General features: G+C 54.1%; 14 protein-coding genes across 14 annotated transcripts; 6 read left to right on the forward strand and 8 right to left on the reverse strand.

Moving 5' to 3' along the window:
* Positions 1-49: 49 nt before the first annotated feature.
* On the forward strand, positions 50-1,048 carry M409DRAFT_66178 (uncharacterized protein; the record flags this gene model as incomplete). Its single annotated transcript, XM_033816826.1, has 1 exon — positions 50-1,048. The coding sequence occupies one exon, from the start codon at positions 50-52 to the stop codon at positions 1,046-1,048; it is 999 nt and encodes a 332-aa protein (XP_033668003.1).
* A 296-nt stretch (positions 1,049-1,344) lies between these two features.
* M409DRAFT_54318 (uncharacterized protein) lies at positions 1,345-2,209 on the reverse strand (the record flags this gene model as incomplete). The annotated part of the gene is made up of 2 exons (XM_033812677.1): positions 1,345-2,092; positions 2,148-2,209. The coding sequence occupies 2 exons, from the start codon at positions 2,207-2,209 to the stop codon at positions 1,345-1,347; spliced, it is 810 nt and encodes a 269-aa protein (XP_033668004.1).
* A 394-nt stretch (positions 2,210-2,603) lies between these two features.
* On the forward strand, positions 2,604-3,350 carry M409DRAFT_54319 (uncharacterized protein; the record flags this gene model as incomplete). Its single annotated transcript, XM_033812678.1, has 1 exon — positions 2,604-3,350. The coding sequence occupies one exon, from the start codon at positions 2,604-2,606 to the stop codon at positions 3,348-3,350; it is 747 nt and encodes a 248-aa protein (XP_033668005.1).
* Positions 3,351-4,290: 940 nt separating this feature from the next.
* M409DRAFT_22550 (uncharacterized protein) lies at positions 4,291-6,829 on the reverse strand (the record flags this gene model as incomplete). The annotated part of the gene is made up of 2 exons (XM_033806378.1): positions 4,291-6,290; positions 6,373-6,829. The coding sequence occupies 2 exons, from the start codon at positions 6,827-6,829 to the stop codon at positions 4,291-4,293; spliced, it is 2,457 nt and encodes an 818-aa protein (XP_033668006.1).
* Positions 6,830-7,839: 1,010 nt separating this feature from the next.
* On the forward strand, positions 7,840-9,165 carry M409DRAFT_66180 (uncharacterized protein; the record flags this gene model as incomplete). The annotated part of the gene is made up of 2 exons (XM_033816827.1): positions 7,840-7,877; positions 7,923-9,165. 2 exons carry the CDS (start codon positions 7,840-7,842, stop codon positions 9,163-9,165), a joined length of 1,281 nt encoding a protein of 426 aa, XP_033668007.1.
* Positions 9,166-9,493: 328 nt separating this feature from the next.
* On the reverse strand, positions 9,494-10,228 carry M409DRAFT_54322 (uncharacterized protein; the record flags this gene model as incomplete). The annotated part of the gene is made up of 1 exon (XM_033812679.1): positions 9,494-10,228. One exon carries the CDS (start codon positions 10,226-10,228, stop codon positions 9,494-9,496), a length of 735 nt encoding a protein of 244 aa, XP_033668008.1.
* Positions 10,229-10,564: 336 nt separating this feature from the next.
* On the reverse strand, positions 10,565-12,438 carry M409DRAFT_66181 (uncharacterized protein; the record flags this gene model as incomplete). The annotated part of the gene is made up of 4 exons (XM_033816828.1): positions 10,565-10,728; positions 10,800-11,649; positions 11,709-11,883; positions 11,945-12,438. 4 exons carry the CDS (start codon positions 12,436-12,438, stop codon positions 10,565-10,567), a joined length of 1,683 nt encoding a protein of 560 aa, XP_033668009.1.
* Positions 12,439-12,712: 274 nt separating this feature from the next.
* M409DRAFT_66182 (uncharacterized protein) lies at positions 12,713-13,656 on the reverse strand (the record flags this gene model as incomplete). The annotated part of the gene is made up of 3 exons (XM_033816829.1): positions 12,713-12,892; positions 12,952-13,098; positions 13,153-13,656. 3 exons carry the CDS (start codon positions 13,654-13,656, stop codon positions 12,713-12,715), a joined length of 831 nt encoding a protein of 276 aa, XP_033668010.1.
* A 570-nt stretch (positions 13,657-14,226) lies between these two features.
* On the reverse strand, positions 14,227-14,907 carry M409DRAFT_66183 (uncharacterized protein; the record flags this gene model as incomplete). The annotated part of the gene is made up of 1 exon (XM_033816830.1): positions 14,227-14,907. The coding sequence occupies one exon, from the start codon at positions 14,905-14,907 to the stop codon at positions 14,227-14,229; it is 681 nt and encodes a 226-aa protein (XP_033668011.1).
* A 545-nt stretch (positions 14,908-15,452) lies between these two features.
* M409DRAFT_22555 (uncharacterized protein) lies at positions 15,453-16,472 on the forward strand (the record flags this gene model as incomplete). The annotated part of the gene is made up of 1 exon (XM_033806379.1): positions 15,453-16,472. The coding sequence occupies one exon, from the start codon at positions 15,453-15,455 to the stop codon at positions 16,470-16,472; it is 1,020 nt and encodes a 339-aa protein (XP_033668012.1).
* A 702-nt stretch (positions 16,473-17,174) lies between these two features.
* Positions 17,175-17,772, forward strand: M409DRAFT_54326 (uncharacterized protein; the record flags this gene model as incomplete). Its single annotated transcript, XM_033812680.1, has 2 exons — positions 17,175-17,696; positions 17,749-17,772. The coding sequence occupies 2 exons, from the start codon at positions 17,175-17,177 to the stop codon at positions 17,770-17,772; spliced, it is 546 nt and encodes a 181-aa protein (XP_033668013.1).
* Positions 17,773-17,934: 162 nt separating this feature from the next.
* On the reverse strand, positions 17,935-18,348 carry M409DRAFT_22557 (uncharacterized protein; the record flags this gene model as incomplete). Its single annotated transcript, XM_033806380.1, has 1 exon — positions 17,935-18,348. The coding sequence occupies one exon, from the start codon at positions 18,346-18,348 to the stop codon at positions 17,935-17,937; it is 414 nt and encodes a 137-aa protein (XP_033668014.1).
* Positions 18,349-19,911: 1,563 nt separating this feature from the next.
* On the forward strand, positions 19,912-21,822 carry M409DRAFT_22558 (multicopper oxidase; the record flags this gene model as incomplete). The annotated part of the gene is made up of 2 exons (XM_033806381.1): positions 19,912-21,682; positions 21,749-21,822. 2 exons carry the CDS (start codon positions 19,912-19,914, stop codon positions 21,820-21,822), a joined length of 1,845 nt encoding a protein of 614 aa, XP_033668015.1.
* Positions 21,823-21,929: 107 nt separating this feature from the next.
* Positions 21,930-23,653, reverse strand: M409DRAFT_22559 (uncharacterized protein; the record flags this gene model as incomplete). The annotated part of the gene is made up of 3 exons (XM_033806382.1): positions 21,930-22,601; positions 22,651-23,052; positions 23,111-23,653. 3 exons carry the CDS (start codon positions 23,651-23,653, stop codon positions 21,930-21,932), a joined length of 1,617 nt encoding a protein of 538 aa, XP_033668016.1.
* Between the last annotated feature and the right edge of the window lie 197 nt (positions 23,654-23,850).

Consider the following 23,850-nt stretch of genomic DNA (forward strand, 5'->3'; position numbering starts at 1 on the left):
GACTTCAACTTTGAACTACTAGTTCTATCTTTCTACACGCAACACCACCATGAGTCTCGCCGACTACCTCGCGAAGAACTACCTCTCAGCAGACTCGAAGCCCTCGAAAAAGCGCAAGCGAAAGGACGCCGCCAAAGCAGAAGGCCTTGTAATCGCCGACGACGACGTAAATTCCTGGACCAACCAACCTGCCAAAAATGGCGACGAAGACGAAGATGCACCTACGATAGTCGGTGGCGCATTAGCTGCTGGATTGAATAAACCTACGAAGAAGTCAAAATGGGTCAGGATCGGGGCGGAAGCACCCAAAGACGCAGACCAGGCGGCTGCAGATGCGATTCTGGCAGATGCGCAGGCGGAGTCGAATGCGAGAGCGCAGGATGATGATGAGGACCCGGCGATAGTTGGGGAGGACGGTGGGGAGTATGATGGGCCGACGATGGCGTCGGGTGCTATGGCTGGGCTACAAACTGCGGAACAAGTCACGGCCGCTCTGAAAAGAAAAGAAAAAGCGGAGAGGAAGGCGATGAAAGCTGCAGGGTTGGACTCTGGTGGACTGGCACAACAGACAATCTATCGTGATGCGTCTGGGCGGATGATCAACGTGAAGGAGAAGAAGGCGGAGGTTGAAGAGAAAGCGAGGGAAGAGGAGAGGAAACAGAAAGAGGAGCTAGAGGCGAGGAAGGGCGATGTGCAGAGGCAGCAGAAAGATGCAAGGAGGCAAGAATTGCAAGAAGCGAAGGTCATGACTGTTGCGAGACATGTGGATGATACGAAGATGAACGAGGAGCTGAAGGAGAGGGAGAGGTGGAATGATCCCATGGCACAGCTTCTGACGACCAAGAAGAGCAGCACGAAAAACGGGAAGAGCAAGAGCAGCGGCAAGACATATCAGGGTGCCTTCGAGCCCAATCGGTACGGTATACGGCCGGGTTGGAGGTGGGATGGTGTGGACAGGGGCAATGGGTTCGAGAGGAAGTGGTTTGCTGCAAGGAACAAGCAAAAGGATAGGGAGGCGCTTGAATATGCTTGGACACTGGACGAATAACGGACCGAGCTTTTACGATGATACATCTTTACCTGCACTACCACACGAAACAGGACTGTTTCTTCATGTATGCCGTCTCACCTCTTCTTGCGTTCCCGTGGCCATGCTATCCGATTCCGTGGACGATCGCGATCCATTGCCTGCCCATGTTTCTGCATGTGATGTCGTCGTATCCAAACCGCCTAAGCAGCGAACTGTCGCCCGCCCCGTCTATCAAACCGTCGGTCCCTTCTGGCTTTTCCGTCACACCTTTTCTTCTCGTGGTGTGCAATGAACTGGTCGTTCTTCCGCTCTTCTCACTTGGTCTCGAGCTCATGCAGCAAGCTCCATGCGTCGTTGATGGGATCGAGTTCGTCGAGGACGATTTCCCCACGCTGATATCCTTGGTAATCCCACCGCTGAATGTTGAAGTTCACTGGACACGTTGGACACTCGAACCAATGGCTCCGCAGTCCGTCCACAAGGTTCTGCAGGGTGACTCCGTTGGGATTCGAGATGGTGAACGATTTGCGCGTGATGTCACACCTGGCATTGAGCATCTCGCACGCCGGTTGCATGAAGAGCATCTGGCGCCAGCTCGCACCCTTCCTGTGCAATGCCTCTAACTCGTCGATGTTTCGCGGCCCAATGTCGCTGTCTGCATCACCTCCGTCTTCGTCTTGCACTTCCTCGTCAACTGCCAGATATGGGTTGATGTATGCCGACCTGTCGAAGACCGGCGACACGAATCCGATGTGCACAATCGAGTTCATCTTCATCCATTGAGTGATGATGAAGCGACGCATGAGAGGATTGATGACGGGCTTGCTCTTGCGGCTGCTCTTCACGTGGGACCAGAAGCCTTCGGCCTCATCAATCGAGTAGAGTCCTGTTTTCTCGAAGCGGAGGAGGTCTGATCCAGCTGCACGGTAGAACAGCGCCGTTTGCGCTTTGCTGGAACCTTCGATGCTGGCTTTGAAGAACTTGCAGATCTTCTGTGCCAGAAGGAGATCTGTGAGTGGGAGAGAAAGCAATATCTTCTCGAGGAGCTCTGCTGTCTGGAAGCTTTCGTGGCGAGTCAGTACATGATCTTGTGATCGGGTTTGGATCGCATACGTACACTGCGTGAGCCGCTGGGGTTGGTGTCTCGCCGTCCATCTCTATGACGATCGGCGACGGCATCTTTGCGGTATCGCGGTCTGGTGTTTGCTTGATGTGTTCAGAGTATGGAAGTAGAACACCGTGTGGGCGTCACATGACAGGACTTTTGAACGAGGGGACTAGCGCAAAGCTTAAAATTCGAACGCGGCAGGAGCGCACACATGCTTTCCCTTGCATCCATGTCTCGTGACAGCTAGAAGTCGACCTTTCGAAAACCCCTCTCCAGCGAAACACCTCTCCGCCATCAACAACAACAAATAGATCATCACAAGGATCGTTCACCGACTACGCCAAGCTTCGGACACCGGTGTACTGTTTGACCGCCACCGCCTCACACCACCACTTTTCAAAACGCACTCCACGAAATGCAACACACCTAACAAAATATCTCTGGAACATCACCTCTCCGACGAATATGGCAGCCGCAGCCTGCGCCTTCGAAACATACGAGCTGCTCGAATGGACTCTACTGCACTTGCCACTTCGCGATCTGCTGCTCGCTGAGCGTGTCTGCAAAACATGGCAACAAGTGGTGAAGAAGTCGGATAGAATCGAGAAGGCCCTCTTCCGAAGGGCTGCACCCTGCAATGTCAACTTTCTGATGCCCGGACTCGCCTGTTCTGGGCTGGATGAGCCGTTCTGCGAGCAAGTCCCATCTCCGGCTTGCTATATCAACCCGTTCATCAACCAATATGTGGATTGTTTGCGAATAGTGCTACAGCTGCGTCAAAGTCTGTTCGAACACAACGAAGAATCAGAATCCCGTTCAGCACTCCAGAGCGTGGAAGCCTCGTGGAGGAAGATGTTGCTACTGCAGCCTCCACCTGCCTCAACGGCATTCATCTGCAAGGGGCGAATGAAAAGTCGTCAAAAACTTGAAGCCGATTGTATGATACGCATGAACGATTCCTCTGGACATCGAGGTCAACAGATCGACATGGGCTACATAGCCAACTTTCTGGACGAGCACCTTCAAAAATGTCCACTTTGCCCTACCATTGAGGAACGAGCGTGCAAGAAAGAGGAGCAAAAGGCCCCTGCGTGGAGCATGTGTATTATGGAGGACCCACTTACTCTGGATGTGAATGTCGTGACGGGATGGGAGTGCGTGGAGAAGCTCGGAGGTTGCAAGGGAGAGAGACGGGGCGCGAGTGCCAAGTAGGCGTAGGCTGCTGGTAGGGGGACTCGTACGTGGTCAAGACAACACCGAGAGGAGAGATTTGTGTGAAGACATAATGGGATGGGGCTTGAAGAGAGCAGCGTGGCTCGGTACGTTTGAATTCTACTGCGGGCGTCCTTTAGCTGCGTGACCCTTATGGAGCGTGGAGTGCTGGCGTAATCAACAATCTACAACAATGAGAAATCAATTGCTACCGATATGAAAGGCCCAGCGCCGACTTTCGCCGGCATAAAGACCTTCGAAACTTAGACCTCTTCGATACTATCTTCCTCGAAGTATACTTGCCCTGAAGAGATATTGCGAACAGCTCAATCAATTGCATATCCCTAGAGATCGATACTAAAGTAAGTTGATAAATTTTCAAGTGACAGATAGCCGCGAACTGAAGTCGAGAGCAAAAGATCCCCGGCGATGTAGGGTGTAATAATCCCTGAAGATCCAAGGCCGTCTATACCTCTCAACAATGTCTCGATGTATAAGATGTAAATCAAGCCTTGGGGATAACGCTTGGAAGATGAGAAGAAATTGCACTTTTAGAGAGGGTATCCCCGGAACAGTATAGATGACCGTGCTGTCGAGTCTTGTATTGACATCTTTGCCCCTGTTAATTTCTCGGGGATAGATTTGTCCAAATGCGAACGATGCCAAGACTGAGATGGTGAAGTGGAGAGGAGATGGATTTGTAACGAGAGTATCCCGGAACATTGTAGAGGGTATCCTCGGAAACCTATAGACGATCATGCTATCGATGCTTGTACTGGCATGTTTGACCGAGTGGAGATCTTGGGATATATCCGCAGGTAAGAGTAGCTCACATACCAAAAACTTGGGAAGAGAAGGCAATGTGAAACGCGCATCCATCCCCAAGAAACTATATGATACCACGCTACGGAACCAACATATCGAACGCTTGACCCCCTATCTATTCCTGGGATAACCTCGAAGTGAACGCTTCAAACTCCTCCAACATCTCGGGCGTGATACCCTTGCTCACCGCCGCGCGCGCGCTCGCAAAGTCCGCCGCCGTCACGCGCGTATCCTCCTCACCTTTCAGCCTTCTCCTGAGGTCAGGGAACTTTGCATTCTGACAAATCCTCACAATCTCGGCGCCCGACCAGCCCTCGAGCTCCGCGGCCAGGGTGTCGAAGTTCACGTCCTTGGCCAGGGTAGCGCCGCGCGTGGAGAGCATGATTATCTCCTTGCGCGCTATCTCGTTGGGTGGGCCCACGTACACGTGGCTATCGAAGCGCCCTGGGCGCAGTAATGCGGGATCGAGTGAAGTTGGTTTGTTGGTGGCGGCGAGGATGAACACCCTCTCCAGCGCTTCGAACCCGTCCATCTCGTTCAGGAGCGTGGTGAGGACATTCAAACCCTTCGTTCCGGTACTGTCGCGCTCAGAGCCAATAGCGTCTATCTCGTCGAAAAAGATCACGCAGGGTGCTGCTTGCCTGGCTTTGCTGAAGATTTCACGCACTGCTCGCTCAGATTCGCCCACATACATGCTAATGAGCTCGGCACCCTTGATGGCAATGAAGTTCAAGTTGTAGGTGTTGGCGACGGCTTGCGCGGTGAGCGTCTTGGAGCATCCTGGAGGACCATAGAGCAAGACACCTTTAGGCATTTGGATGCCGAGCTTTTGAATGAGGTCTCCGTGTCGTAGTGGCCATTCAATAGCCTCGTCGAATCGTTCCTTGACGCTGTCCGAACCGCCAATGTCGGTCCACTTCGTCTTGGGCTTCTCAGTGAAGATTTCGCGGAGAGCAGCCGGTTTGATTTCTTGAAGCGCAATCTCGAAATCTTTGAGTGTCGGCTCCGGTGAAGGCTGCGACCTAGGTGTGCTTGGAGCTGCGGAAGATCCGTCAAGTCGCGGCACAATGTCATCGTACGCTGGTGGTGTCGGCGATCGGCTCATCGCCTGCTCCGCACATTCATGCCAAAAGCGATCGAAGGCGTGGTTGACAGCAAGATCGTGGAGAGCGGCTACATCTTTTGCGGTATATCCATGGGTTCGTTCCGCAATGATGGTGGAAAGGGGATTCTTCGTATATGTCGGTTTCTCCTGCAGCACGTTCAAGATCTGCTCTCTTGCCTCTAGATTCGGAATAGGCAGTGCGATCGAGAAGTTGAACCCTTGAGGGCCAAGTAGAGAGGGATGAATGCTCGTCGGGCTCTTTGCTGCTGCGACTACCATGACTCGCATGCCGGGCTTCCTCAGGTTCTTGAGCTCGGGCCCAAGGACGTCAGAGTAGTAGTGCGCATCGTCGGTGGGAACTAGTTGATCCAGGTTGTCCAGAATCATAAGAGATGGCTGCTCGTTGACTGCTTCTGCGAAAGTATCTCTTATAAACTTCTTGTTGGCAGAGATTGTACCTCCAGGAAGCTTAGCTCGGTCAAGGCGAACCACTTTGCGAAACGGTGCCTCAGCGAGTCGGTCAAGCAGCAGCGTTTTGCCAGTTCCCTCGTACCCATGGAGCAAGATCGGATGGTTAGGCACACGATTGCGAGCACAGTTCAGCTCTTCCGCCGTCGACAATAGCCACTGGAGCCGCGCGTTCAGTTTTTCGCACTCTTTCAGCAAGCCGCCAATTCGTTCAGTATTCAGCTGGTAGAGGGACCGTGTGGGAGGAGCTGGAGAGGGAGCCAGCGATCGCCCTCCGTTCGTGCCGTTGGACATGATGCCGTTGACGGTCCCGTTAGGTGTGTTCGAGCCTTCATTTTGACGGGGCTGAGACATGGCGGTAGGCGCCACCGCGATACCTCCTGGGAAGCTGATATCGGTGTTGCTTTCAAAAGAGAACAATGATGGGCTGTCGGCAGGGGCGTCCCTGGAGTCGATGCTGTCGATGTAGAATCGCTTCCTGCTCTTGACTCTGCTTCCTGAAACTTCAAAAGTGACACCAGGAGCCAAAGCCTCGCAACTAACTGCCAAAAAGTCAGTCCGGGGTGTTGAGTTGGTGGGGCAATCCCAGTCATCGCGACGATTAGGAATGGTCAGTAAACTTACCGAATAGACTCTTCACTCTGATCTCCCACTTGCCAGCATCCAAGTCGTCTGAACTGTTGAACTCGGGTGGCGTGACATCTGACAGGACCATTCGCTCGGCAGGATAGACCTTGGCGTCGGTCTGAGAGACAGTGACTCTGGACCCATCGAGAAAGCCGAATGCATTCTTGAATGTCTCCGTCATCTTCGCCGGCCTGGTCTTTGGTCGATTCCCAGCACGATCATCAGCCCTCCACGCGATACCATAACCCAGCGTCCCATCGTCGCTCGAGATCTCGCAGATGTCGCCGGTCTTCAGATTCGCTTCCGCAAGGCTCTCGGTCATGAGATGGACCCGGAAAGCGCTCTCCAGCTGGGTGCCTGGGTGCAGACGCACTACGGCGTGCTGGGTGTCGGTCATGAGCATCTTCTTTTTGGCCTGGTTCTTGGCCTGCGGTGTGGAAGGAGCTGCAGACATGGCGACTGCGGGAGGCCTACTCTTTTATCGACGGCCAGGGGGTCCTGTAGCGCGCAGTGCAGGTCTCAAGCGTGCGCCACGTGCGGGTTCAAGCTCTGGGAGAACAGGTGCAGTGGCATGCACGAAGGATGTAGCTTTGCCGTGCGAGCAGAAGCGTGGACGCCATGCTCCGGGATGGTTTCAGGCGCGCAAACGGTGGCACAGCTTTTCGGATCTGCCAAGACTTTACAGAGCTATCCCCGATCGAGATATATGGAGACAGTCCTTGATGCATGTCTCGGTGGCACGGATGGAGAAGAGATCGAGGAGATGGAATATTTGACGAGCCTTCACTCGCAACCTCATTTGAAGCTTCACTTTAGACATTGCTCTCGCCTCCCTGCTGTGTTGCGGTACACGTGACCACTCAACTCGATGTCGCACTATGCTCGGGCTAATTGTAAGAGACCGCTCTTGCTCTTCCTCTACCCCCTCACTCACATGGCATATACCAGCACAGACTGCGGTGCACTTGCCCATACCAGCTGCGATCATCGACGTTGCAGCAGACTAACAGCAGGATTTCGAGTATCGTGACAACACGGAGAGCGATACAGGTCCTGTTCGACATCCGACGGGTTTCGCTGTGCGTCGTGGTTTGCATGCATACCAAACTCTGCGTACACCCTTCCGAGCCGCTGCAACGACAGGGAAGAAGGAGCAGGAGTGCATCTATCGTGCAGCGGCACGTCGACGCAGCGCGCTGTTGTCGTCGACAAGAAAAGTAACACGGCGTCCACCATCCTCCGCCACGCCGCGAGGCCTGAGAGCCGTTGACGCCGATAGGAGCTCATCTCAGGAGTCGTTTGCATCTCGGCGCCACTGCCGAATCTGAACATCCCGCCCGCCCGACACGACTTTTGCAAAGTCGACCTCTCTCGCTAAAGGGAAATCCCCGACTACACCTGTACTCCTGAACGTTCGTCGAACTTCAATAGTCAATCGTCTGCCGTGCTGCATTCGACATATTGATGCTCCCGGCGCGGCACCTGTCTCAGCGTACTGCGTTGTCAGTCTGGTCTTCGGGATGTCGTCGTTTCCAGCGGTGCTTCAGCGATGACAGGAAGCCGCTGCCAGCACCGAAAAATCGCACACGCAGGAACATTCATTGGCCTCGTAAGTCCAAGGGCCCAACATCAGACGATGCCCGCGATGCTACTCCATTACGAAGTCCCGAAGTGGAGGAGCCTTCCCTGGTAGAGCAGCTTTTCCCAGAGATCTCGAAACGCAATGAGGAGCCGGAAGCCTCGCGGGAGGTGCCTCGTGTGCCACTGCCGAAAGTAAATCCAGATGCTACAGCACAACCAAGACCAACGCCCAGCAAATCGAATCGTACAGATAGATCATGGGGAGCTCAGCAGCTGGAAGCCGAGATGGCAGCCGCTGGACCTGGAACTTCGGTATTAGTCCTAAGAAATGCAAGCCCGAACCTCACAGAGGAAGACTTTCGACGTCTTGTACCTCAAGGCCGACATCTGGAAGGCTGGAGACTGGAACAGGGCGACATCCTCAAAGTCATTCCTGGTCGAGACCTCGCCAGTCTTGAACAGCAGAACACCTACTATCTACTCTTCTCCTCGGCACTCAACGCCTTCACGTATCAAGGTCACGTCCAGCGCATTCACAATCTGGCAGCCGTGCATACGCCAACCTCGACGAGTTCTCCTATACCGCCACCGCCGGGATACATGATTGAGGGCCTGGATGCTCATGCAGCAATCGAAGCGTACACTCTTGTGCCACCCACGCAAAAGCTGGAGCTCAGACAACTCAAGCCACCACTCTCGCCAGTCATGCAATCGCTTGTGAGCAATCAGGGCTGGAAGAGCATCAACTCTCGCCAAGACAAGATGCCATTTGAAGTTCGACTTGCGATGGAAGGCCCACAATTAGGCCCATCAGTAGTACGTCATATTCTAATGGAAACCGGCAGAGCGAGAGGACTCAGCTGGAACGGCGGCGAAGAGCTCAACATGAAAGTCACCAGATGGACACCTCAGTTAATGCCATCCCCGATCCAGAATGATGAAAATGCATTAAACGCTTTGAAGGACCGCACCGAGGAGGAGCAGATGAGGATTGATGTCATGCGACACACTCAATCATCACAAGATCCGAAGTACGCTGAACTGAAGCGAAGAACGCCCCCGGAGGTGTATATTCTGGGGTTTCATACTGAGCGGGCGGCCCAGAGCTTCGTGACTTATTGGCACCGACGGCCGCTTGAGATGGACCAGCCCGAGGATGCTGCTGAATGGGATACGTCGCCTGTGGTGAATGTGTCGATGCTGTGGTAGCGATTTGTAGAAGTAATGAGACGATACGTTTGAATGGGCCCCTTCTCTTATCTCTTTATCTTCATCCTGATTGTGTACGCCCATCTACTTCACTCAGCAAGCACCAAGGGATGAGTCTTATAATACAATCTCACAATCAGTTCGAACATCACCATCGACATCAGCGGCGATGTTATGCAAGAGTACTTCCCACTTTCATACACTCTCTATCTCTACTTTTCTCATTTCATCCATGCCGTCGACCTACGTCTCAACCTCCTTCGCGGCTACGCTAGGCCGAAGATTTCTCATCTACCGTCCAGTACCTCACTTCAACGTCTGCGCCTCCTCAACACTCGCGCATAACCCGCAACATCTCCAGCCCCGTCACATCCGAGTTCAAGCCCACCACCTCCCTCGACCCATGAAACTGCCACAACAACTGATCCGCCGCAGCCTGCATCCAAGACTCACAATCCTCACACTCATTCACATGCCCCTTCAGCGCCACCACAACCTCCCCCAGCGTCACCCCCGACGGATTGACAACCTCCACGCCCTCGTACATCGCATCCATATCCTCATTGCTAGGCGGCTCCAGCGCATTCGACAGATACCCCCCGAGACACACAAATTTGACGCGAACCGCCGGCGGCTGCAGGAATAGCTCGTCCGGCCACGTGGCATCCGCGGAATGCCACGCCGCGCTCTGGCGGAAGAAGAGGACATTCGTCGGGACACGGCCGTCATCGAATGGGAAGAAAGGGTTCAGGACCGGCTTGCACCGCCTCTCGCGGCCTCGCAGCTTGAGCATCCAGGGATCCCGCCAGCCTTTCTCGTTGTAGTAGTTTTCGGCGGAGTCCTCGCTCGGTACGATGTCGATGCGGTGGGAGCCGCGGGGTTTGAGGAAGACGACTTCTTGCATGGGCGTGCTGGGGGAGGACCAGTCGCGGCAGACAAGCAGGGCTTTGCGCAGGTCGCGGAGAGGGAGGGAGAGGAGGATGTGGTTGCGGGGTTCGGGGAGGGACCAGACTTTGTTGCAGGCCGTGAAGGTGGGTGGTGGTGTTGTGGTGGTGTTTGGCATCGCTGCTGCTGGTGTGATGAAAGGACTTCTCTGATGGATGTCGCTTTAGGGTGGGGGTTATGTTGGTGGGAGGACGCTCGAGGCTGGAAGAGAAATACAAGCGCAAATGTCTGTGCTTGTCGCCACGTTCACGAGAGCGGCCTCTCTGCGCGGAAGTAAGACTTTATCTTACACTATCCCGACTCTCCGACACATCGCAGACATTCCCTAGACTGTGGCAACTCTCGCTGGCATAGTCCACGACTTGCTCAACCGAGAAATCAGGGGCCAGAACGAGATCGAGCATCTAACATTCAGGAGCGACGACCGTATCCTCCAAGCCTTCCGCCTCACACCTCAGTAATGAAACTGCCCTGGCATAACATCAATCAAGTACTGAATCTGCGCCGCCCTAAAATCATCCACCTCCACACACGAAGACCGATTCCCCTCAAAGACAAAATTGCTCCCAACCCCAGCGCCAGCGACTTCATACTTCGGCCAGGTCGGGATATCACTCACTACGCACAAAAATATCGTCAGCACAATCTCTCCTCCAACACGAGGGATGGGATGGGAACTACAAACTTACAACCATGCCAATACGGATCCGAAAACCACACAAAAGAAACCCACATCCTTCCCATCAACCCCGCCAACTCCCTATACCTCTGCACGTCCCCAAACGGGTTGATCTCATACCCAACCCCATCGACGTTATCAAACACCCACGCCACCTCGGCGAAATGCGTCGCGCCGATGGCGTCCGCGTTCCCGACGGGCTGGACGTTGAAGCGGTAGCTGTACGCCGTGGTGTTGTGTTTCGCCCACGCGGTCGTGACGGCGCGACGCGGCGCGTGCTCGACGATGTCGCCCCAGTAGGCTGCGGCGCGTTTCCATTGCGCGCCGTAGGAGGAGGGCGTTTTTGGGAGTGGGTTGTACGTCGCTGGGATGCCGATGGCATTGATGTCCGGGTAGAGGAGTTGGAGGGTTTCGATGGTGGGGACGTCAGGGCCGCCTTTGGAGATCTCGCGGGCGAAGTCGCCGTCCGTGTTGATTCCTGCCGGGGCGATGGCGGTGCCTTCGTCGGTGTTGGTGCCGTAGAGGATGGGGACTTTGAGGAAGGCGCCGGTGGAGATTTGGGTGGTGGCGGGTTGGAGGAGGATATCGTTGTTGAGGGTGGCGATGAAGGGGCCGAGGCCTGTGCCGGCTATCCACGTGTTGGTGATGTTTAAGGCTGCGTTGAGGGCGGAGAAGGGGAGGTATCTCAAGCATTCGAGTGGGCTGGTGGCGTTGGAGCAGCATGTTGCGTCGGTCAGGTTGTTGTAGACAGTCAGCATGTACTCCGTGGCGTTCGTGAAGCCATACGGCCACTTCTCCAGGGGACCGCCGCTTTCCAGGATGGCGTTGTGAAAGAGCCCATCGTCGCGGCCTCCATATGCCTGGGATTCTTCTCATCAGCACAATCAAACCCAACGAAGCGATTGAACTTCTTTCTCACCATAAGATGCTTCCCAATCGAAATCCCACCCGCACTCTCCCCATAAATCGTAACTCTCCTCGGATCACCCCCAAAAGCCGCGATATTCTCCTGAATCCACTGGAGCACCAGTCTCTGATCCCTCAGCCCCATGTTCGTATCACCCAACGCCTGCGTTTCCTCGCTCCAAAGCCACCTATACACTCACCATCAGCACTCACTCGTCAACAAATAGACTGATGAGATCGACCACTCACCCAAACGCAGTCAACCGATAATTAAACCCCACGCCAATAACAGGCAACCCCATCTCCACCGAATTCGCCACGAATCTCGTCTGATTATAGGCCGGTCGGTTCGCAGACCCCTCGTAGTACCCTCCTCCGTAGAACCACACCGCAACAGGGAGTGGTTCGGAGAAACTCCCCGCTGGACGAACGATGTTCAGGTTCAGGCAGTCTTCGGAGAGAGTCAGGCCGGCCATGTCGCTGCCGTAGCCGATGCAGCTGTTTCCGAGGGCTTGGGCGGTGTGCGTACCGGTCCATGAGGTGTTGAGGGGGACGGGGTTGCGGAAGCGGAGGGCGTTGATCGGGGGCTGGGCGTAGGGGATGCCGAGGAAGTAGTCGAGGTTGGTTGTTGCGTTGTGGAGGCCGGTGTACGTTCCGTTGAGGGTTGTTGCTGTTGGGAAGGCGTTGGTTGATGCGCAGACCAAGGCCAGAGACGTGACGATAGCTCGTTTGAGAGGAGCCATTGCCACACCCATCCAATGTTCTATTGCTTTTTGAAAAGAGTAGTTTGCCACAAACAATTTGAAAGGGCATCTGTATAAAGCACATTAGTTGTTTTCTGTTGGGAAAACCTACACGGCCAAGATACCAATCTGCCGTGACAGGCATGTGGCCTATCTGCGCTTGCAACATCAGGCTAGGAACGATTGGACAAGTGCTGATACCGAGAACCGTGTTAGTAGCGATGGCAGTCAGGAACTGTTGTCTTCATCAGTACGGCATTCCCTAGTATTTTGACTACTTGCCAAAACTCTTCTCAATCCCCTCCATCATCTGCTTCATCCCCAGATCGAGATTCGACATTCGCAGCCCTTTGGCCGTCATATCAGGCCCAGGATCATTCAACAACTCGACTCTTCTGCTCTTCTCCCTTGCAATTTCCAAGATAGTCCCGCCTCCATATTCCTCCTCCGTGACCTGTCGTAAGATGCAATCAGCATCCACACTACGAGCGAAAGACTGCAACCCATACTCACCATCCTAATCATCCACCCCGCAATCTCCCCAGGCTGCATATACTCATCCCCCTTCTCCTCATCCACATACCCCCGCCTCCCACTAGCATCCCACAAAGGCGTCTGCGTCGTCCCCGGTGCAACAGCCACGACCTTGACGCCCATCGTCTACTCCAGCACGCCCATGCATCGCACAAAATGGGAAATCGCAGCTTTGCTCACGGCGTATAAGGGGACCGGTGACGCGGCGACTTGGGCTGCGCTGGAGCTTATGTGCACGACGACGCCGTGCTTGTGGCCTTGTCTGGCGAAGGCATCGATCGCGAGTTGCGTACAGCGGATTGGGGATTGGAGGTTGATGTCTAGAGTCTTGTAGGATGAAGCTACCGCTGTGTCGACTGGTGAAGGGTAGTTCCAGAATGTAGAGGAGGGCGGTTCGAAGATTCCGGCTCCGGGGCAGACGATGTCGAGAGATCCAAACTCGTCAATCGTCTTGTCGAAGACGGTTTGGAGCTGCGTCCAGTCGGTGACGTCTGTTTTGATGAATACCGCCCTTGGCTTTCCAGATGAGTGCTTGTTAATAGTCTCTTCAGCGTCCGGCTGCAACACCAAATCGGCAATCACAACATTGCAGCGTTTCTGCAGCAATTGCTGTGCAAAGGCCAGGCATATCCCTGATCCAGCACCCGTGACGAGGGCAGTCTTGCCTTCGATGTCAAGAGGCATTGTCCACAAAACAATAACACGAGCTGCGCATTCAAGGGGAGTCGACCCGGTTCTTCATTCGCAGAGATTGTTCGCGGTCTTATAAGAGGTTCGACTTGCCGCTAGTCGAACGCCAATGTTGAGGGGATTCCCTCCAGGAGCTTTGGCGCATAGGGTACGATCGACAGCTGCCAACACTGGTGTATGTACAAGCCAGTAGCTGTAGTCAGCCGCTTAGAGAAGTCATTGGAGGCTTGCTGTGTCCAGGCCATACTCCGGGTTCAGGGCTGGTGAAATGAAGACCGCTCCTACCCTTCTGCAGCACTCCATGGGAATACGGTCAAGGTAGACGATGGATATCGATATAAGACTTCTATCCACTGTTGGCAACTGCTATAGAGCTCGCGATACTTCGCGGATTCAACTGGTATCTATACACCTCAGCATATCAACACACTGTATTACCCAAGGAAGATAAGAGCTCACGAATCTCAAAACCCTTTCCCTCCCACCCCCGAACGCCATCGCTAAGGAAACGGAAGAAAAACATCATCTCGTCCTGCCCACTCTCCCAACTGTTCAGGTCTTCCCTCACTCATCGTCCACAAAACTGCTTGCCAGCCTTCCAAACACCGGCAACTCAACCCTGTCCAACGTCTCAGCATTCCTCCAGGCACCCACGACCAGATACCCGATCAGAAGCAAATCAAAGACCAGGATGATGTAGCTCATGACGGCCGTCCAGCTGAAGATGACATGGATGAGGAACAGCGCACTGAACACCAACGCGCTCTGCCAAGCATGAAACCGCACATAATCGCTCTTGTGCTCGAACAGCAAGAGCACCACACCGCCCGCGGGAGGGAGAAGCAAGTACGCCAGACACGCCTCAATCCGCAGCGGCAGTCCCAGCGACGTCTCGAATATGCTCACACCACCCGTGTTGCCTCCACCCTGCAGCGCGCTGTTTCCAATATAATCATTGTACCGATCGTTGTAAGGCCGGGGGCCTGAGTTATCCAGGTCTTGGTACCCTCCGCTTTCGAGGTCGTCGTCGTCGGCGTACTGCGATGGGTCAGGCAACCTCTGTGCGCGCGCGGCGGCCCAGGGGTCTTCTTGATCGGCGACGGAGGAGATGTTGCGCGAGGGCTGCCGGCGGTGTTGTTGATGCGGTTTGGGCGAGGCGGTTGGGGAGCGTAGCGGCGGCGGCGGCGATTTGGCACGTTCGCTCTCGGGCGGCGAGGATTGGTAGGGGGCGAAGTTCATGGCCATGGTGGGTTGTGCTGGAGCGGAGAGTTGTTCGGTGGGTGGCCCTAGGGTTGGGCGTGGTGGTGAAGGTCAAGGTTGGTTAGGCAGCCCATGTTCGTTGGAGCTCTCCCAGCTGCGACGCCGAAGCTGGCTTGGGCTGGTCGGCCGCACGCGCACTCAACTCCACCTAACACCGATACATCAGGGCAATATTGGTCAGACGAGGGGGACACACAGCCATATCGCTGTCGACAACCAGCAACACCGGCCTTCTTCACCCTCTGGTCTGCCCTATCGAAAGTCGCCGGCCGTGGTAACCGAAGCCTCTGCCGTGGATTCATCATCAAATCGCCCATCAAATCACTGGTCATGACATCACCGCGCCCGATTTGAGATAGAAGATTGAAAGGTGCATGCAGGCATTGGAAAAAGTTGTCATGTTTCGCTCCATCTTAAGGCCGTTCCTCGCCACCACTACTTATACCGCCATTTCTGCTCAATCTCCAAGACATTTCCCTCCCCTCCTTTCATCCCAAACAGCCCAATTCCACGCATCTACAGCCAGCAATATGAGAGTCCTACTGACTGGTGGATCTGGTTTCATCGCCGCTCATGTGCTTGACTACCTCCTCGAGCATGGCCACTCGGTCGTAACGACCGTCCGATCACAGGAGAAAGCCGACAAGATTAAGGAGGCCCACCCCAAGTATGGCAAGGACAAGCTGGACTTTGCCTTGGTTGAAGATATCGCCCAGGAGGGTGCGTTCGACAAGGCCGTCGTCTCCGATCCGCCTTTCGAGGCTGTCATCCACACTGCCTCCCCGTTCCACTTCAACGTCACCGACGTCAAGAAGCAACTGCTCGACCCGGCAATCATTGGGACCACTGGCGTCCTCAAGTCTATCAAGAAGCGCGCGCCGACCGTAAAGCGCGTTGTCGTCACAAGCTCTTTCGCATCCATCGTCAACCCCAAGAAGGCGTCATGGCCGGAACACACGTACAGCGAAGCCGACTGGAACCCAGTCACAGCCGAGGAGGCGGAGAACGATCCAGCGACGGGATATCGTGCCTCCAAGACGTTCGCCGAGAAGTCCGCCTGGGACTTTGTCCAGAACGAGAAGCCAAACTTCACCGTGTCCACCATGTGCCCTCCTCTTGTGCTGGGTCCAATCGTCCACTATCTCAACTCTCTCGATGCACTGAACACATCCAACCAGCGAATCCGCGACTGTATGCTCGGCAAGTGGAAGGACGAGATCCCAGCAACTGGCACCTTCATCTGGGTTGATGTTCGTGACCTTGCATTGTCTCACGTTTTGGCGATGGAGCAGGAGGACGCAGCGAACAAGCGATTCTTCATCACCGAGGGTCACTTCAGCAACCGGCGAATTGCGGATGTCATTGCAAAGAACTTCCCCGAGTATAAGGACAAGGTGCCGTCGGAGAAGACTCCCGGCGGAACGTTGCCTGAAGAGGGCATATTCAAGGTCGATAACAGTCAGGCACAGAAGTTGTTGGGCGTGAAGTGGAGGTCATTCGAAGACTCCATCGTGGATACTGTGAAGAGTTTGAAGGCTGTTGGCGCTTGATTGAGTGGTGGAATATCGTATGATACTGTTGTACATGGAACCTAGATCTGAAAGACCTCGTTAGCTTTGAATCCAGCCGAAGAGTGTCTCATGCAATGCGTCGTCATCTTCTCAGTTCATACTGTTGAGCTTGAATGTTTGTGTTCCCATGGTGTGGTCGACAGTTATCGTTTGTTTGTAATTAATCATGTGAGGGGAGGGAGATGATAAGAAAACTGCTTGGACGTACCATTTGACTCGACCCTGCTCTGGCAGCTACGCAGAAACCCAGAGAAGGCTCATACACTGGCATCTCATTCTTTGATTTGCGTATGGCATGCGTCGGCGCAGAGCAGGTGAAGTCGGGTTTGATGGTGTGTGGGATGGAAGAAAGAGCAGGTCGATGGATTTCAACGAAATTTGAAGCAAATCGCAAGCAGCGCACGGACAAAGCCCGCCGGACCTGCGGCCGTCCCTGGCAGCTGTCAGTCAGGTAAGCAACACTCAACTGCTCGAACCACTCTTCGCCTGGATACACCACTGACTGACACCTCCAGCAATATCCCGAGACGTCTCTGAACGGATCGAAAGCTATCCCATTCATCGCCAACCACAGCATATTAACCCACACGGACACCGAACCAGAGAGCCTGAAAGAACACCTCTCTATCCACCACAACCACCACCACATTAATCAGCGCCGCAGCACCACAACCCACCACCATGGGCGGCGCCCTCTCCATGTTCACCAAGCTCCTCTGGGCCCAAAAAGAAATCCGCATCCTCATCCTCGGCCTCGACAACGCCGGCAAAACCACCCTCCTCTACCGCCTCAAAATCGGCGAGGTCGTCACCACCATCCCCACCATCGGCTTCAACGTCGAGTCCGTCACCTACAAGAACCTCAACTTCAACGTCTGGGACCTGGGCGGCCAGACCTCCATAAGACCGTACTGGCGGTGTTACTATGCGAACACGGCGGCGGTGGTGTTTGTGATTGACAGCACGGATGTGGATCGGTTGAAGACGGCGCAGGAGGAGTTGCGGGCGATGCTGGATGAGGAGGAGCTAAGGGATGCGGCGTTGTTGGTGTTTGCGAATAAGCAGGATCAGCCGGGGGCGAAGGGGGCGGGGGATATCAGTGAGGCGTTGAAGCTGGGGGAGTTGAAGGATAGGAATTGGAGTATTATGGCGTGTAGTGCTATTACGGGGAAAGGTGTTAATGAGGGTATGGATTGGTTGGTGGTGAGTTTTCTTTAGGAGGCGACTGGGTGGGACCATGCTAACAAGGTCACAGCAAACGGTAGGGGAGAACTCATAACGAGGATATTTATATGGGTCTGCACTTTCGGCATTGTGCATCGCGTTGGGAGTTCGGCTGTCGAGGATGACAGCCCACAGCATGGCGTGCATCTTCCAGACGGAAGCACTGTAAGAATTGAAGATTCGAAATGACATATGTGTTCTATACACGCTTTGTATGCTATCCAGCTTGATTCCCAGGAGCTAACTTCACAGTCGACCACTCTTCCTCGGCGGGGATCGCCATCCCGCTCAAAAATGCTCTGGTATACGAAGCCGCCTGCTCGCGTCCAACGTCGAGAATAGCTTTGACACCGAGCCGCTCCTCCATCCTCTTCAGCACCATATCTGGACGCTTATACTCATGGTTGTACGACCTTCCGTTCACAGACCAGGACACTCGGCCCGGCATCTTCAACGCACCAATGATCAGGTCTGAGAATCTCAAGCCATCGAGATTTCTCACCTTCCGGTTCAGATGCATCGTTCCGTCGGGAATGCCGTAATGTCCAACCACGAATTTCAGGCTCACGTCCGCCTCGAAGCACGGCGGATCAGTGACTAGGACATTCTTCCACGAGCCCAAGTTAGACATGATGTGTTCGCTGCAATTGAACCTGACGTATTCGCCTTGCTGGCCCTGTAAGCGGAACGCCGAACATTGCCGTGCCACTGGGTGCCAGCCGCTGTTGACTGCCAGAAGAGGACAGAGTCGCGCAGGCGTCCAGAAGCTCGTCTTGACAATCGCATGTCTATGAAATTTCCAAGGACCTTCTGGACTCTGTGCAGGGATCTCGCCTTCGTGGATCACGAATCAGAAAGCTCACCTTCGATTTGGCAGACTTCTCGAAACTCTTCTTCGCTACCCTGTACTTCCTCGTCCTGGTCTGGACCATCTTCACCTGGAATTTCGATGCAAAATGGTTGAAGAATGAACGGTTGAGCGGAATATATCAGCTTCCCAGATGCTGCTATATCGAATGATGATCCGTGCACGGTAGCTGCCTAGCTGTGCCTTGCAGCTTCAGACAGCAGAATCACGTGCAAAGTTGGGGGCTATTCTACATCACGGAGAAGATGCCTTCGCACAATGCGGAACGTAGCAGGAAACCTCATCGATCAAAAGAGAGCACAGGTTCTGGCTTGGACGTTTCCATGGCCAGGTGTCTTCACTGGATATCTTCCCGGGCTGACACCACCAAAACCACCACATCGCCTAAGGCCAAGTTGCTACCATGAAGCCTTATGATCGACTTATGTCTACAGACCTTTGGGCGTAAGCTCGATGCACTATCAGTCTCAAACTTGCTCATCACTGATCTTTTAAGAGTGCTCCTGGGTCCTTCGCGAATGCCCAATCGACAAGACTGTATTCTCCGTTGGGACTCGGCCTTCCCAACGTACATCATCAACTCGTCGAGCGAGGATAAGTTGCCACTGTACTGCGATCGTGAAGGCCTTGTATCTTCATCAACACAATTCGGCCAACTATGTAAACAACAAACGAACGAGCCAATGGCCCGATTGTCGGTCAAGAAAAGCGTTCATGATGGGGAGTATCCACTTCATATCTTTCGATCATCTCGATGGAAGTGCGAGGTCGAAGGCCAACACCACATACACCAAGATGATGTGCAATTGAGGAACGACTCCGCTCAACGACCAAAACGGGCGAAATACAAACGAACCAACCAATCACGAGACGATTTAACGCAGTTTCGCGCCACATCACTTTCACGGTGCACCCTAATCACCTCCTCTACGGTGGCCTACAGCTGCGAAGCGACTGCACAACGCAGATCGAAAGGCTATCTTGCTTTTCCGACGACCGACTTTTCGACTGAACCAAAGATGGACCAACCAGCCGAGGCGAAATATAAGCTTGTTATCGTGGACCGCTCTGAAAGATCAATTAGCGTGGCGCTATGCTCTCGTATGCGACTCGCTTTCTACGTCTCCAGGCTTGACATGATTCCTATAATTGTGGCATTGTCCAGCTTGATGCTACCAGCGCATGCCCTCCGTCGACAGCCCAAGGACGACAAGTATTCAATTCCGAGTGAGCGCATCCTTCGTGCCGGCTATGAGGGATAGAAGGGATTTACAGTCTCCTTACTCGACTGAATAACTTGATCAATACCCTGATCTAAGTACAACCATGTCCGGTCTGATCCCCATCCTCGATGGCCTTGGAAACGTCACCTTCATCAACAACTTGCTGAGCTCGGTCGGTGTTCTGGTCTCGATCTTACCTGGCCTTCTACAGAATGGCAACAGTACCCTTGGATTGCTCCCAACGCCAGTCCTGCCTCCCTTCCTGGGCGGGTCACAAGGAATACCGTGGGGCAATATGACGGCTGGTGGCACGAACGTCTATGAGCAGACACCTGATACGGGCGTGACTCGATCCTATGACTTTACAATCGCTCGAGCAACACTTGCTCCTGAGGGAATACCGAAAGAGATGATGCTCATCAATGGGCAGTACCCAGGGCCCCTGATCGAAGCGAACTGGGGCGATATGATTGAAGTGACAGTCACGAATTCAATCACTGGACCGGAAGAGGGGACGGCGCTTCATTGGCATGGTCTGCTTCAGAAAGAAACGCCTTGGTACGATGGCGTGCCGTCTGTGCAGATGTGTCCAATCGCTCCGGGGAAGTCCTTCACGTACAAGTTCAAGGCGGATCTGTATGGGTCAAGCTGGTATCACTCTCATTACTCTGCGCAGTATGCTGGTGGTCTGCTCGGCCCGATGATCATTCACGGACCACGAGACAACTACCCTGGTGGAGGAAGCGATGTCGTGGATATCGGTCCAGTTCTTGTATCAGACTCGTACCTTACAGACTACTACACCCTCGTCCAACAATCCGAAAGCAACAATGTAGCTGTCGCGGAACTTGTCACGTCGAGCAACACTCTCATCCAAGGCAAAGGCAATGTAGACTGCTCGGCTGCACCAGCAGGGTCGAACTGTACGAGCAATGCTGGACTGGCGAAGTTCAATTTCACAAGAGGGAAGAGACATCTCTTGCGCATCATCAACACTTCTGCGGCAGCATTCATGGTTGTCAGCCTGGACAGCCACAAGATGACTGTCGTCGCAAACGACTTTGTCGCCGTCAAGCCGTACACTGTCAGTCAAGTTCAGCTCTTTGTCGGACAGCGGACGGACGTCCTCATCACGGCGAATCAAATACCTGGGGCCTACTGGCTTCGAGTACGCCAGCCAGTACTCTGTGCTCTGTCGCTTCAACCATTCGCCCTCGCAGCAGTCTACTACGACGGCATCGACACCAACACCAAACCCCTCTCACTCCCCAACCTCGACTTCATAACCCCCACCCTCATAAACTGCGGCAACGACGCTTTGACCCTAACAGAACCCTACTACCCCATCAAACTCGACCCCCCAGACACCACAATCACCATCCAAATCACCCAAACCGTCAACGAAACCGGCTACACGCACTACGAAATGAACGGCCAAACCTTCCGCGCAAACTACAACCACCCCTTACTAAACCTCACCTACAACGGCAACACGTCCTACCCGGACGACCCCCAATGGAACGTCTACAACTTCGGCGCCAACGACACCATCCGCATCATCTTCCAGAACAACGTTCCCTTCGGCCACCCCATGCACGTGCACGGCCAGAATATGTACGTCGTCGACGAGGGCGTCGGCGCGTATGATGGGGTTAGTGCTGTCCGGCCGACGAATCCGCAGAGACGCGATACGCAGAGTCTCAAGCCGAATGGGTATCTGGTTGCGCAGTTGAAAGCGGATAATCCGGGCGTGTGGCCGTTCCATTGTCATATTGCGTGGCATGTCGGACAGGGGTTGTATATTAATGTTATGCAGAAGCCGGAGCTGGTTAGGCAGATGGAGATTCCCGGGGTGGTGGCGCAGAGTTGTGATGGTGAGTTTTTCCTCGCAGGTTGAATGTGTCGTTTTGTGAGAGATTTGCTGACTTGTTTGGTGATAGGGTGGTGGGAGTTTACGGATAACAATATTCCCAATCAGATTGATTCGGGGGTGAAGCTGTTTAGAGAAGTCTGAATATTGTGACATACGACACTTCTTGGACTGTGTATACCTTCAACGATGGTAGGTCGATCGATAGTCCGTGTGAGGACATGTATCTATATACCTTCAAGATACAATCCTCAACTCGGCTTCCAACAGTACTTCTCCAAGCACCTCCCGCAGGACCCAGGCAGAGCACTAGACTCTTTATGCATAATTCCACAAGCCAAACACCCCGGCCACTCCTCATCCCCCTCCTGCGTAATCAAATCCCGCCCTCCCACAAACAAATACTCAATCTCCTCGGGTGAGAAAAAGTACTGCTGATTCGAAATCCGACTAGACAGATCATTCGGCAAGTACACAATCGTCGTCTTCCCCTCCTCATAACAACCAAAGAACTGCGCGCGCGAAGAGAGATTCTGCGCTTTATACTCCGCCGGCGAGGGGATCAGAGGCATCTTCGCCAGCCCGTTCGCTTGCGCGGAGAGGAACGTGTTATAGATCGCCGAGCCATTCGTGACATTGCCGGGAGCGTACGTCTGCGCGTCGATGGCGAGGATGACATCGACGCGCCGTTCTGGCTGCAGGAAGGGGAAGAGGAGGATGCTTTGGCCTGTGTCGCCGCCGTCGGTGCCGTAGAGAGATTTCTGTTTGCGGATGACGCCGGCTTTGGGGTCGAGGTGGAAGGGGTTTGGGATGATGGCGTAGGGGTTGAGGAGGACGTTGCTGGGGAAGGTCACGTCGATGACTGTTGCTAGTGCGCTGAGGTCGGATTTGGTGAAGTTTCGGGGGAAGCACTTTCCGGGGCCCTGAGATTGTGAGTTGGTGTTCTGTTGTTTGGGGGCAATGGACTCATACTGTCAGGATGTTCGACGACGCGCCCGTGATAAACCCGATATTGTCGAAGCCAGCAGTGCAAGTCTTCGATCCCCGGCCATTCGTCGAGCCCATATACCTGGTGGGAAAGAACGCATCGACCTTTTCGTCCCAACTTCCAAACTCGAAAGGTGAAACTTCCCATATCGCCCCCATCTCGGTCGGCTCGCATTGATTTGCTTCGACATTGGCTTGGGAGATGGTTATGATGGGAAATGGAGCCTCATGGTCCTTGAAACTTGGCTGCGTGGTGATATTCGACCACGTCAGACCATCAGCGCCGGCTGGAGCTGCGCCAATGAAGTTGTACCCGTTCGTCCTGCCGTACACGTCCAGGAGCGTGGCAGGATATCCCGCCGCCGTCTTGCTCGCAACGTCAGCGAGCTGCTTCCGTTGTCAGTCAAACACATCTACCACTTGCGAAGACTTTCCGGCATCTCACCAAGACTTTGGAATTGTTCAACGCAATTCCAAACGGATTCTGGAAACTGCGATTGTAAAGCTCTTTCTTCAACACGGATACTTTGGCAAAGTCATTGGCCATGATGCCAGATAACGTCAAAGCTCCGCCGGAAAGAGCAGACACATAAGTCACGCTTTGTAAAAGGTCCTTGACGGATGACTTTCCGCTCTCGCGACCGTCGAGGTTTTGGATCACACCAGCATTCGTCAAGCCAGCCTTCGTCCCGCCGCCACTGAGAGCGAGGGCCAAAGTTGGGGTGTTGCAGTCCTCTAGGGGCCATTCGGGTACGGTCTTGTGGAGCCATTGGTCCAGGAAATGCGAGGCCTTCTTCCTCCTCGCTAAAACGTAGGCACTCTCGTGGTGGTTGAGGCAGTTGGCCGGTCTTGTCAATGAAGACTTCGTTGGGCACTGCACGGAGTAGGGAGCATATGGGTGTTCATTTTGCTTTACTGACGATCTTTGAGCGCTGACACTTGACAGAACCAACGATAGTAAAACAAGCGCTGGGGTAAGAAATATCATCTCTGCGGTGGAACAGTATGAGAAAAGCTCGCCAGTAGGCGTTGAGGTGCTTCACTTAACATATTGTTCTCAGCTTCTTCTTCGTTGCGCTCGCACTTCCCGATCCTCGCTTGGAGTCTGCTGAATAATGGTGTGGTCTAAGTCGACCTGCTCACTGCTCCGGGTGGTGAACATGCCATTCTTCGAGCAGTAGTGTT

The sequence above is a fragment of the Zasmidium cellare genome (assembly GCF_010093935.1).
Source record: "Zasmidium cellare ATCC 36951 unplaced genomic scaffold M409scaffold_16, whole genome shotgun sequence".
Classification (NCBI taxonomy): Eukaryota; Fungi; Ascomycota; class Dothideomycetes; order Mycosphaerellales; family Mycosphaerellaceae; genus Zasmidium; species Zasmidium cellare.